Consider the following 14,315-nt stretch of genomic DNA (forward strand, 5'->3'; position numbering starts at 1 on the left):
CCTCTTGACAGAGGTAGAATGATTCTAGCTGAGTGCAAGAGGTTGATACCCTTCTCCGTTAGGGGTTGAACCTCGGTTTCAAAATGCATCGTGCTGCCATCTAACGACGCAGGTTCTGAACTAAATACATTACCCTAGGAGATCTTTAAAATCATTTAATTCTATGGATTAGGTGAAGCTACGCATTACAGATTTGTGTAAATCAATATTTCCTTAAAGTATTGTAACGCAACTTGCTCTATTGTTTAAAGAAAACGGACATTTTGCTGCAAACTTTGTTGGTAACGTCGAAACCTGCATAATTCTCCTAGATTCGCAGATTCCTTCCGCAGCGATCGAGGAAAGTCACTGGGAGTTTCAGCAAAGCTCCGTTAGGGCACCAATTTAAAATTTAAATTCAGACACTATTTTTTCTGACGCTAAATAATTCATACGGTATAGTTTGCCTAACCCAGAATTCTAATCACTAATCAATATCGAATTCAAACAGCTCTGACCGAGTTTACCTATCACTATCGATTTATCTAGCAATATACTAATATTTCTGTTACGTGTAGAAGATATGGGTTTAGGGGATGAAATAAGTCGATTAGATCTAACGAAATACTTCAGAGAGAGGTTTGTTTATATTTCAAAATACCACATAATACATAACTCCTTACTTATGCACTAAAGATGTACAACGAAACGCCGAACCACTGTCCAAAGCGCCGATCAGCTTACTCCGTAAATTATTTATTCAAAGTTTTATTTCAGGTCCTAGAATACAACTGATGAAAGAGGAATAAACAATGGATACGCTCTAGGGAAATGGTGAAGCTCCTAAAAAAGAAATGGAACAACGCAAACTATTTTCTAGGTTTTGGGTACAATTCACAGGTGGGCCTATTACAACTACACATATTAGGTTCAAGAGAAAGTTCTGTCATATTTTAAATAAGCAGGTAATTTTGCTTGTAAATGAAAAACACATGTTGCAACAGGAATTGACAAAAATTATATCATTGAATAATATTAAATATATATTTTTGTAAGTTGAATGAAATGTTTTCTTTAAAATACGACACAGAACTCTCCCTCCCACCTAATACATAGATGATATAAATTCTAACGTCGAGTAAAGCGGAGAACGGCCCCGTTCTTCCTTGCTATTTATTGCTTTTGCAGGTAGACAACAGCCGACGTTCTCTCGGCCGCTAAGCTAAACAACGGCTCCCAGTGGGATTGTTTAAAAAGCTCGGGGCGACAGGGTGATTTATAAACGTACGCGCGGCCGACCGCCATGCATTGCAATCTAGAGTCGCGTGGCATGTCATCCGTAAGATACCTGTAGAGACGAGCTTCTGATATTTACAATTCTACAAAAGCCCGGATCTACAGGGTAGATCACGAATGTGCCTATCTTATGCAACCACGCAGGCCCCGCTCTTCGGTAGCGATATCTGCAACACAGAGAAGCCCAGTTTTTATTCTCGGGCGCCATCGGCAGCACCAAGAGTTCCAATTTTTATTCAAAGTTCGAAGAGACACATTGAATTTTGTGCAAGAGATAAGAATTTATACGATCGTGTGGAAGATTCATGCATACAAAAAGAACGTCGTTGAAAATTTTATAGAAAGTCGCAAAGAAAAATTTGGCTTCACGTTTCTCCAGTGGTTTCGCTTCCAGCAGCCAAGAAAATAAACATGGAATAATGGTCCTGCTAATTTTGAGTTCATTCTTGCTCTTTTATAGAAAATTGTGAAAGAATATTTAATGTACTAAATTGTATACAAAAATGTCCCAAGATATTTAATTGTACATGACAAAATTGATTAATTGTATTTGTATAAATTTTTTTGTATAGAATATAATTTTCTTGGTAGTCTAGAAGAATGATTAATAACTAGACAGCGGATCTTTCTGCAAAATAAAAATTCTCTACTTGAATTACAAGAAACTAAAGTGAGATAGAAATTTGTCTCACTTAAAAAAAATAATATAAGAGTATGATTAAAAAGTCTTTTAATGTTTTTACTGTTTTAAATTACACTTACTCAGTTTTGTCATCAACGCATAAAATCCGCTGTCCATTAACAACGTATGTAAAATAAAAGTTGCTCGCTGAAGGAATAGCGAAGTTAATACCAATACGGCGACCGAGTCGAACAATAGTCGTCCGATCGAGTGATCCGTGAGCATGACCGCGTCAGAGCAACGAGCATGACTATACCGAGCTGGCACGGATTAGAAATTTCGTTACGGACGTCGTTCCGTACGTGACGTCGGAAAACCTCCGCCGAAACCGGACGTGACCTGGCATGCACATCCGGACTACGGTTAAAGGAAGTCGTGAATTAATGCGGTGTCCTGCGCACGGTTACGTTTTCTGCGATTTTAGCGGCCGATCGGATGAGCTCTACAGTGCGATACTGAAACCGAATGAAACACTGTTTTAATGATCATAATCTAGCGCAAACAAGCAGACCACAGTACAGTACAGCACATTAGAGGACCAATGGTACTAGTCTCCTCTTCAATGAAAAAGAAAAATCAATTACTTCCAACTGGTACAGAAAAGAATTAACAAAAAGATCACAGAGATACCTGGCACACAACAATAACAAACAGCCAATTAACAAAAGCCAACTGCGCAAAATTCGAGCTCCGGTGAGAAACCTCTTCAACGAGCACAAGATGGCAGAAGCGACGATTCCATCCAGAATCACCGAAAACCGAGAGGACAGATGAGAGAACAGTTACCGACACGAGACGCTAAGTGTTAGTCACTTCCAGTGTTGATGAAACGATCGACCATCGTCTGTTACTCGCCCGAGCAACAGGCGAGGCAAATAGCTTGCGTGCAACACTGCTGGACAAAGAGCTCGAGGCAAGAAAGCGCACGGAACACGAAACGGAAGCCACTCGATTTCACGAAATTCCATGGGTGGCTGTGACGCGCGGTCGTTGGTGCGCGCGCGCACCTCTCTGCTACGCTCATGGAATCCAGGTCGTAGTATTGACACGCGGAGAATACGATTAGGCGAGTGAAACGGGACGAGGCTGCGAGCTACGCGATTCTACACGCAAAAGCGAGTGACCACTCAAGGTCAGCTCCGTGTCTGCACACGCGCGGCCCTTTCGAGAAGCTTTTTGGCAGATGGAAGATCGTGTTGGCCGTTCTAGATGATTCAAATGGGAGATGGTAGTCGGCGTCTGAAGGGAATAATGCTTCTTGTGACTTTAGGGACAATGACTCTAACAGGGAGTCGGTAGAATTTGCTCTTTGTCGTCAGACGCCTATTTCCACGCTTAGAGAAGCTAGCTCACGGAGACTAGGAGGACATTGGCGTCTGAAACAATGAGATTTCTATTGGGTAGTTTTAGGTACCTTGATCCAGAAAGTCTTTCATTTGGTAGTGCATTTAACCAACGAAACTTGCAGTGGGTCTACTTATCTTGTTCTCTTCAGACGTCCACTTCAACGTTGTTTGTAGTAGCTAGCTCGTGGACATTAAGCTTGTAGGTGAATGGTAGTTGGCGTCTGAGAGGAATGAGTCTGTTATGAGCTTCTTTAAAACTTGATAGTCTGTGAACTAGGTTCCATTTAGAGACGCCAACTACCACATTGCTCGCGCCATTCGTCCACGAAGGAAGTACACCCAGTCTCATCCACACGTGCACTATAGGACCCTCAAACAATCTGATCTCATGCAAAACCCGATCGAGGATCGTCTCCATCATGCACACTTAAAGAAAATCATGCGTGAACTCACGGATCCATAATGCGAGGATGATGGTGTGGTGTGCCACCGCGTGGCTGATGTGCGTGTATATGTATATGCGCGTGCTAGAGGCTGTCTCCTCTCACTGGCGTCTCGGTTTCCACTTGTCAGCGGCACTCGTGGCGTTGATCGACGGGATGAGGAAAATTCGCGGGAAGCCGCGAGAGAGAATAACAGCAGAAAACACGTCGGGTCAACGCCCTAGCGAAACGCAACGGGACGAAACGGAACGGAACGCGCGGGCCGACTGTCCTTTTTGGCCATGAGCGTGCCGGAGAAGGCATATTCGGCGACAAGCGCGAATCCTCGAGTCGCGGGGCGTCTCTCCCACGGCTGCCCGGCCGAACCCAGGGGCATCCCCCGGATTCTGCGATGATTGGACCGCGCGCACACCCCCGCCCTCCCCGCGAAACCCCACCAACGAGGGACAGGGGGATGCCACCGCACAGGGCTGTATCAAGTAGAACGATCGCCCCAGGAACCCGAGGCACCCGCCATCATCCCCCTTTGAAATGAGTATTGATAACACATTATTCCACGACCTGGCGACGCACGCGTCCTAATGCCGCGAGCCCGGATTAGCGGATAGACCGCCTGGAAATTTCGGCTTTGCGATCTGCCGGAACCTTCAACTCGCTTAATAGATACTCTCTTCGTTTTATCGCTTGCATCAGAGAACACCGAAAGTTTGCTACCTGGACGAAGAGAGGTTGCTAGAAAGATCGATGAGCGTGTGCATTTGACTCTTTGCCTACGTGTTTCCTAGACGCTCTTCAGCTTCTATGCGTTGTATTTAATTACACAGAGACTCGAGAAATTTGATAAAAATCTTCGTCTCGAATTTCACTCGGCTTAATTCAACAAGAGTTTTAACGTCCGAGGAAAGTTCGCAACAAATAAATAAGAAGGAGTAGATAATTAATATGGATATCATAATTAGACAGCGGATCTGTGTGCAAAAATGGAAATGTATGTTCTTTCTTAATACGTTTAACAGGTTGAAAATTGTACAAGAGTATTTTCAAATTCTCGCAATGTTTTTACTGTTTTAAATTACACCAATTCATTTTCGTCAGAAATGCATAAAATCCGCTGTTCAATCATAATGCGTACATCTAACCGGAAACGAATCCCCAAGACCCCGTACTTGTGCGTTTCGATTACCATCTTCCGCTCCAAATTACCTGATAAAAATGTCCATGCAAAAATTGTAGGTTTGTACACGTACACGCGCACACGTACACAGAGGAGCCAGACTCGAGCGTTGCTTATTAACGAATGCATCTTATTAAGGAATGCAACATTCGTTGTTTCTTCGTTTTCGACTGGGAATACTGACGCGTAATTAAGAACCGCCTGTGCCGCTGCTGCCTTATGTATTATGTAACGTGATGGGGAGGTAGTGATTAGGTATCTGGAATTCTTCTTATGAAATTCTCGCGCGCGTATTCATGCATTATTTACGTCTTCGTGCCACACGAGGGAGAACTGGATTCATGTGGGCATGTGTTCAAGAAACGAGCCTCGACGGCTTGTCGCTTGCATGTCTAAGCAGAAAGTGGTGTTAACGCGATTGCTAAACACCGATCGTCGGTGTCAATGCTCATCCCTGTGGAGGCGGCAACTTTCTACCGAGGATGGAAAGTCCGCTTAACCCTGACATTACTCGACCATGTTCGTTCTCAGTGAAAACACCTACTCTCCGTGCCTCACAAGTTGTCATTCCACACTTTCGGTTACAGCCGAATTATTGGCTGAAGTGTGTGACGTCAAAGCCCAACCATTGGCTGCGAGCGATGACCCCCTTTGCTCTTGAGCCGTCTCGATGGACTTGTTGTGACATTCGCGAAATTCTGACTATTCGAGAAGGCGACGATTGTTCTGCTTGCAATTAGTAGATTCAGGATTTTGAGGAAAGATGAGCACAAGAATATGAAAGAAATGAAGATCCTCACATTTGGTTGTAACCAAATGTTTTACAAAACCAAATCTTCAACAAAAGAAAGGTCGAAGCAATAACGTGAGAAATTTCTGAAGAAAGAGGAGCTCCAGTAGAACTCTACGAAGGCTCAGCTGGGACACGATTGTCGGTGGCTACAGCCCTGGCATCGTTTCTATTCGGCCAGGATCGTGTGGCCTCGGCCCGGAATCCCTGTCAACTGGATCACGGGCGAAAGAGAGAGAAAGGGCCAGAAGCAGAGAAAGAGAGACAAAGCGAGAAAGAGAAGAGGAGAGGGTAAAAGCCAGGGGCCACCCTTCGTCTCATCATCTTTTCGCGCTCATAGCCGGGCATATCTGCCTGGAGCCAGGGCTCTGCTCCACTCTGCTTTCTCTCTCTCTCTTCTCTCCTCGAGGAATCGCCTGGAAAACCTCCGTTTTCCCTCGGCCAACCCCTTCTCCAGGGGTCCTCGTCGTGATCCTGCAAACCCCTCGTCGACCAACTTCTCCCCCCATCCACCCCCCGCGGCAAACTCTCCCAATGACGTAGCTTCCGTTCCTTCTCTACGTTCTGGAGCGACGTATTGATCGTCTCTCCGACTCTCCTGAAGAGCAGAGGAGCCACAAGCCTGACACACCACCGCGGAGGGAAAACGAAGAATGGAGAGAAAACGTGTCTACCGGAGAGAGTGATGGGGGGTGGCGAAACTGGGTGTACCTACCTACCTACCCCTCTGGTTCGCCACTGCTGCTCCGTTACTGCTGCTGCCTCTGATCTGCTCTGCTCTGCTCTGCTGTCTTTGTTCGAGCTGGCCGTCGGGACAAATAGAGAACCGAACGGAATGGAAACAGTCACGTAGCCGGCTGCCACCGCCGGCAAAAACACCGGCCGACGACGATGGAAATCGAGAACCAACCCCCACGGTGCCGGCCACGAATTTTCGGCTGAATTAAAATCGTGCGGTTGCGCCCCAGGCTGTTCGGCTCTGGATGATGGCCGATCCTTTTCGGATCGCTTTGGTTCTTCTTTTAGAATTTCGTGACAGGTTGATCAGAATTCTTTGAACTACACAATTTTGTATTTAATAAGGGTATGTGTCCTTCTCTTATCTTGTAAACGGACTATTAAGTCGTTCGTAAAGACATCGCAAAATCTTTATGCATTTATGAAAAAATTAGTTGGGTGAAATATAAAACAGTAATAGAAAATTCAAGAATATTGTAACGTTGTTTTTAACGTAACAAGTCATTAAGGGATGAAATCAATTTTTTAAATTCAATTTCATTATTACTTTTGAGTTTGAGAGGCTAACATATCAAAAACTATTTCTTCCTGTCAAATTGGATTAGTATCTGCAAGAGCGTTAACAGATTAATCACTACGACCAACTCCAGCTTTTAGCGTCATCTTTACAGCTTCCATTGAATCCGTCAAAGAGAATTATCACCAGCAATAAAAGATCTAATTAGGTCAAGAGTCCCACCCAACAAGAGTGTCCTCGTCAAAAGCGAACAGTCCTAGCGAATCTCATAAAACGAATTAATTCTTTGTCAGCGGAAAATTCACGATTCATAGAACCACGAACTATTGCACATGTTATGTTAAATCAGAGATAATTTTGAAAGAAACTGCTACACTATATTCATTTATATAATGTACGCAATAATGGATGAAATTGCAGTTACTTATGGTAGATAAATTGTTAAAATAACCAAGCTCTGGTTTTAGACTGCGGATCAGTATGCACAAAATTTGTAACGGACGCGTGCCAATAATTTTGAACATTCCGAATTTCCATACAGTATCGCAGTAACAAATTTATTCTGCCGCAGTTTCCGCGGGCGTAATAGAAATGTAATTTGGCTGGGAGCTCGAACAGGAAGAGCAGCTTTTAACACGTTGACTGCCACTGTATGGATGACATTATTCTTCGAAATTCAATTCTGTTGTGGATAATTCAACTAAATCGAGTCTCAGTGAAGTTCTTGAAGCATTTGAGCAAGACTAACTAGTAACAATGCTATTGTCAATGCGTTAATGTGACGGCTATGTATTGTATTATAAAAATAACAAGATTAAATTTTATTATAATATAGGTATACTGGAATAAAAAAATTTGTTCAATCAATTCCCATGAGAACACCTTTATAATTTGAATAATTATAAAATTAAAAGTCTAAAACCGATGATTTGACCGACGGTGGCAGGTTTAGTGTTAATGGCTACAAATTCTGACCCATAGCGTCGCGAAAAAAAAAACAGGACAGAATCCGACAGCGACTGGACAACTGATAAGGGCGAGAGGATCGCAAGTTAACTCGATAAATCGCCAGCTTGTCGCTCGGACCGGTGTGTAACATCATCCTCGCATCATACGGCACTCGACCAACATTCTGGCTGTCGTTCTCTACTCACGTGCAATACGTCTTCCACGGGTTTGCTCGGGCGTGTCGTCGCCTGCTACCCTCCATGACGGCGATCAAACCTCTATCGGTCGTTCGGCAACTTCGAAGACACATTTTTTCCTGGCCGCGGCGCCGTGCGCCGGTGTTTGTCGGTTTTATGACGAGTGCGCCGACCCGAAACGATCCGCCGAATGGACGATAAATCGTGTCGGTTCTGCTGGCTTCATCCCTTTCTCCGCTTCCTGTTGCGCGGAAAAAAACCCGTTCGAAAGCCTCCGCCTCGGATCCGCTGGAAATTTCAGACCAGAATTCATCTGGAACAGAAATTAGTTAAATGTATCGTCCGAGCTTCCTTCGGGGAAGCGAAACTCCCGAAGTCATCCATTAATGAAAGGACTGCGAATTTTAGGACTCTATTTTGTCAGACGATTTTAAGAATATTGTAATTAAGCAGCGGATTTTATGCATTTACGAGAAGAATGAATAGGTGTAATTTAAAACTGCTATATTATTTCCAACCAATTAAACGTATTAACAATGATGATTCAGGTAGAAAATTTTTATTTTGCATAAAGATCCGCAGTCTAATTATAATCGTATCTATATGAATGTTTGAATAAATGAATTGAATATACACATTATATATTCTCAATAAATGTATATCTCTGAATAAATATAGTATTTTTTGACAACTAAATTTTGAAGGAACGAGGAGAATGACTGCTGGAAACGTTTCTAAAGGATGGCTGAGAAAATATGATGAAAATCGTCCGCCAGCCGAGTGTCAAACAATAAAATCCAGTCTCGCGAAGTTCTGTATGGGAGTTACTGCATAATTGTTTGAAAAGTGTCGCCATTGCGGGTCCGGGCGAAGGACTCGGCTCGCAATTTTCCCCGGCGGCCGTTCCCAGGGAGAAAGAAACGTTAACGACGACGGGTCGGGTTGGATGCATTATACATTAACCCGGCTGTGCAGGAATTATGATCAGTTTATGGGCAGCGAGAGTGCCCGGGCCGAGCTCATAGACACACCGTGGAACATGGCGGTTCGCGGGCTCGCGTTAGCAGACATCGTTTACGAGCAAGCTCTACCGGTAGTTAACGGACTGGCCCCCGCCAGTATTTATTGATTAATTCACGGTGGGTCATCGGCGTACAGTGCAATTTGCTCCGGCCGGCTCGACAAATAAGAGACCGTGTTTCGTTAAATGAAATGCCGGGGATGCAGGCCGAGCTAAATGGACACGATCGCCTTAGGGGCAAGAGCTTTAGGAAAATAGCTATCTTGTGCCCCCGTCGTTCCCATCGTTTCACTTCAAATATTACGTCCGATACTGGCTTTGGAACCTTGGAAAAATTCCTCATCCCCTCGGGAACCCGTAAAATCCACCGTCTTTTAAGCACGAGCAGTTCTTTCCTATCTAAGGTCAGAGTTGGGCAAAAATTGAAGCAGCGATTGACGAATAAATTTCTACTTGAATCGTTAATCGCAATTAAGTAACAGTTAATCTCCTAGTTTAGTCGATAATTACGGTTAACGGTGAACGATTAAATACTTAATGGTTAATTGGGAATAACAGTTAAATTTCTACTTTAATCGTCAATTGCGATTAACGATTACATTCCTTTCAATTGTAATCGTCAATCGGATAATTGAATAATGATTATCTGCTGAAACTTCGAAATGAAATACGGAATCAAAACTGTACAAATACTGAAAAATATATAAACTGAGTTTTTGTTGAGATATATTTCTGTCAATTCTCCATCTCCACTCTCAGTCTCTATCTCCCTCCTTATTACAATTTATGGATAGACCGTATGGCGAATAACTTCATCAATCGATTGAATCAATCGCCGATTTTTCGGTGATTTCTTCTTTTAATCAACGATTGACGATTAACTTCATCAATCGATTGTATCAATCGCCGATTTTTCAATGTGATTACTCTTTTATTCGTACACATTAATCAATCAATCTTGATTAAAATTTCAATCGATTGATTCCCAACTCTGTCTAAGGTCTACAATTTTCACTAATTTTGGAGAAGACTAAATAAGTATGTGGGGACGATTAAAATATTATGTTCGATAAAAGTTTTGGTACTCTAGAAAAAGTGCACTCAACTTCAGCGTACGCAGTTTCTTTCTAGCTCCGTAATTTTTATAAATGCAAGAGGACGCAGTGCTGAATTCAATATTGAACAGAGAATAAGGGAATAAGAGAAGGGAGGTGTCGAGCGAAAATAAAATTTACCTGCACAGCTCCAGAGGATCCCAGCTGGAAGGTTCTTTCTCTGGACTCGAAGGTTTCCTGCGCACCGGAATTTTTGCGGCCGATTAGATGAAAGCGAGTGCCTTGCTGAGATGTATGTACCTTACTCGTAAGACTTCCGGCACGGAGCCACAGCTATCTCGGATGAGGCGCTGTCTTCGACTGTGGCATCGCCTGTCGTATCGTGGAATGCTTCTGAAGGAAGGAACGTCCGGACACCGTGTCTTGAATAATAAACCGATCGCCAGTCGATTTCCTTTTCCATGCTGCCACGCCGATTCGCATTCGTGGCTCGCCGGGCTTTTGAATCTCGGATCGGCCACGCCATAAAAGAATCGAGTCGGACTTCCTCCCAGCAACATTCGCCAGGTCTGGGCCCCGATGGATTATGTCATCAACGCGGATCGCTGTCGCCTGAATGGACAATTTTTTCAGGATTATTACAGGTACTCTCGAAACATTTCATCCGTGAGATATGTGCAGCGTACCACAGTAATATTCGGACACATTCAAAAGAACGATAACTTTTGTAACATCAGGATAAAATTTTGAGAATATTGCAATTGGTCGGAATTACGAAGAAAATAATATAAGTTGTTTACAACTATTTTATGTGGACCAATATTGAAAATTTAACAATTCGTTTTGTAAATCTTTGTCATTTATGCATACATATTCCGAAATTTCATGAAAATCTTAATTTTAATTTCAACCAGTGTATTTATTGCTCCAATATTTTGTTGACGCTGCGAACAATTATATAATTGTGCAGCCAACAAAGCAAAATTCTACTTTATTCTACTCCACAAAGAATTCTTCAAAGAATTGATAAACGCCACAGACTTTCTGCAGGGTGTAAAAAATGAAACAGCATCATGGAGAATACTACACGCTCCTCCCATACGTGCACATAGAAACCAAGGGAAGCGTATCAACGATTTTAAAGCGCCGTCAGTAGAGGTAAAGAGGAGGTAAGACCAGAATCTCAGAGTTTCGTACAAGGGAGATTTGTTAAGGTGAATAGATTATATCGAGCTGGATGGCAGAGAAGCCAAACAAATTGCTCTCGGCCAGCTCTCCGAATAAATACAACTCCCAGCAATAAAAGCTTAAGCGACTAAGCTAATGTTATTGAGATGAAGCCGAAAGCCAGGGGTGGTGGGCGTGTTGGAATCCTCGGCAAGGAATTGCAATGCCGCCCACTTCGGCGAAATTTAGCTTTGTTCGTTTTCCTTCCCTTTGAAAAATACACCCTCGCAAATTCAATTGCGGTCATGCCGCGCGACGCTCGCGGATTATACTAACTGCGAGCTGATTAATCGTTCTCGGAGGTCCTTTAACATGCTAACCGTTCAGACACCGGAGATACACTAAGAAATATTCTCTAACCGTTCAAACTTCAAAATCAATTTTGGCTCGAATCTATTAATTAAGTGCTACGACACTAACATTTTGAACATGTTAAAATCAGCGTCTAATAAACTGCTTTTTATTCCTGCATGTTCCAGGGAACGCGATACAGCTTCCGTGAATGATTATTTTGACGGATGTATGGATATTAATATTTCGGGGGAAAAATATCAGTGAACTTCCGTATTTTTCCAGCCCTAACGAGCAAAGTCGGCGTGCGCTCGCGCGCGGAAAGTTGCTTACTTGAGGGACCATAAAATTTTTTGGCGAGTGGTTCGCTTTTAACGAATAAAGCCCCGGCGAAAGCTCGCCTCGTATAAATTACCATGCGGCCACGCGGAAGTAACGGGAAACCCAGACGAATTCTTTTTCCGCGGCGTGGCGTTGCAGCTTGTAAATAAATTGCTCGGTGCACCGTCGCGTGTGTTTCTGATACCGCGGAAAGTCGCGCGGTACGGCGAGAGTTCAACCTAAACGCGCGGATTCAGATGATTTCTGCGAAGGCGGGGGCCGCGCCGCGCCGGTGAATTTCCGCCTCGCGGAAACGCCTCGCGCTCTTTCGCTATTTATGAAACTCGAGTCGAATGAATTCCCCTCTTCCAACCGATTTAATCCTTGTTTGCTGAATTATCTTGGCCCGGCCCCTCGGGGAATAGGGTCTGCAAATTGAACGAAACTTTGCTTTTGGGACGAGCGCCGTTTCAACGACTGTTCCCAATTATGTCGTGTACACAGCGCGGCTCGCGATTTTTATTGCTCTCGTTTCGCCGGTCTGCGCAAGAATATTTCAGATCGCAAGATTGTGAATTTTTCGTGCAGGTTAACAACGTCTTGCATACAGAGTGTCTCAAAATTCGGACAATGAAACCGTCAAAGAACAGAATCGACAAAGCAATCGATCGTCGAACCATCGCCATAGCTGAGGTCTCCGGTGAACCTTGTGTAAAACACCCCCCCGCCCCCCCGTCCCGCATACCGGAAACGCTGGCTGTCGCATCGATTCGTCGATATTGGCAAAGTTGACCGGTTAATCCGGTCGGCGCGTTACATCCGACGAATTCTTGCGGTAGGTTGCATTAACGGGACCATAAATCATGGCGGGGGCAGAAGAATGGAGGGAAGTTGGAATCTGAGTGACGTCTAGTCAGAGAGAGCTCCTTGTCGTCGTTCGGGCTGTCCGAGTGCTCGCGGTGCCGAGAAACGAGGGTGGAAGAGCGAGAGTCGGGGGTGGTAGAAGAGAGAGTTCTCTCTCGCAGGACGTTGACGCGGGTCCCGCGGGGCATTTTTGCGGATGAAAGGTCCGCCCTATCTTAAACTCGACGTAACAGGAGATTCCGTTTTCCTTCCTCCGGCCGCCCCTTTCATTTCCCACCCCTTCGCCATCCCCCATCTCCCTCTCTCTCTTCATCCCTGTCACTCTTCTACCTCCGTCTCTCTTGAGCTCTGTCACTCTTCAATTCGTCTCTCCTTCTCTTTCTTTAGGCCTGTCCCTCTTCCTCACCCTCGCTCCCATTTTCACCCGGCGCGCCCTCGTTTTTTCCGGGTTTTCTCTCGGCGCGACCCCTTATTTCGCGGCCGGTCTCTCGAATCGAGAAACTAATATCGCGCGACAGGCATTCGAGGTTACCGAGATAGCATCCGTGAAGCGCTGGAAATCTCGCTTCTCCTTCTTCTTCTTCTTCAGGGGGAGGGTGGTCGGGGCAACTTGAAAGCAGGACGATTTGCAACGATGTTACAGAATGATACCGAAACCTCGACAGTCCCGAGCTGCTACGAATATTCCTCTCCTGGCATGGAGAGAGTCGAGATAACCGCCGCGGAATTTCGGAGACGGTATCTCTGTTAACCCCCGTTTAGCCCCTCCATTGTATTTGTCGATGCGATTTTTATTTCGACGAATTCTTACGGCAGTTCTGCACTCTTGTTCTGGATCTAGGTCTGGTGTATGTCTGAGAAATTGTTGCGGAGAAAATGAAATCGGAATTTCGGAGACGGAATCTCTGTTTCCCCCGTTTAGCCCCTCCCTTGTATTTAGCGATGCGATATTTATTTTAACGAATTTTTATATGAATGTCTGAGAAATTGTTGTGGAAAAAATTAAATAGAGCAGTCTGGTAAAGGTGTATTTTACAATATTTGAAAAATCTAAATTCTACGTAATATATTTTTCTAGTAGCAGAAGTTCGTGTACAGAATTGTTGTTGGTCCCGATACCACTGCGGGGTTAATAATGAATCGTGTGAACAAAATGGATCGAGTAGGGGATGATTCACCCCGGCAATAGAAAAAGGTCCGTCGTAGTCCATTCTAGCCAGCTAGAACTGCTTCCGTCGGGAAGTTTTGCTTAACAGACACAGAAAGAGCAACAATATTGAGTTCGTGCGGGGGTGGTTGCGGGGGTGGAACGGAAGAAGACGATCATTTGTCAGGACGAAGTGGACGCGAACGCGAACACGTTATCGCGGCTTTCCCGGGGCAATCTATCGCGTGTCCTTTAACAGAAAGAGATTTCTGGCGAAAG

At 44.3% G+C, this 14,315-nt stretch overlaps 1 protein-coding gene across 4 annotated transcripts; it reads right to left on the reverse strand.

Annotated features, from left to right (window-relative positions):
- Window positions 1-383: 383 nt before the first annotated feature.
- Window positions 384-11,019, reverse strand: LOC143208032 (uncharacterized). 4 transcript variants are annotated; one of them, XR_013008814.1, is made up of 4 exons: window positions 10,487-11,008; window positions 10,367-10,423; window positions 3,757-8,398; window positions 384-2,412 (listed from the first exon to the last, which is right to left on the reverse strand). XR_013008814.1 is itself a non-coding variant. In XM_076422051.1 (4 exons), the coding sequence occupies exons 1-4, from the start codon at window positions 10,744-10,746 to the stop codon at window positions 1,313-1,315; spliced, it is 726 nt and encodes a 241-aa protein (XP_076278166.1). In that variant the 5' UTR covers window positions 10,747-11,019; the 3' UTR covers window positions 384-1,312. The 4 variants fall into 4 exon arrangements, 2 of the variants coding, with proteins under 2 accessions (XP_076278166.1, XP_076278167.1); XM_076422051.1 differs by having other exon boundaries at window positions 384-1,442; window positions 8,120-8,398; window positions 10,487-11,019; XM_076422052.1 differs by having other exon boundaries at window positions 8,120-8,398; window positions 10,487-11,017.
- Between the last annotated feature and the right edge of the window lie 3,296 nt (window positions 11,020-14,315).

Source organism: Lasioglossum baleicum, chromosome 4, assembly GCF_051020765.1.
Source record: "Lasioglossum baleicum chromosome 4, iyLasBale1, whole genome shotgun sequence".
In the NCBI taxonomy this organism is placed as follows: domain Eukaryota; kingdom Metazoa; phylum Arthropoda; class Insecta; order Hymenoptera; family Halictidae; genus Lasioglossum; species Lasioglossum baleicum.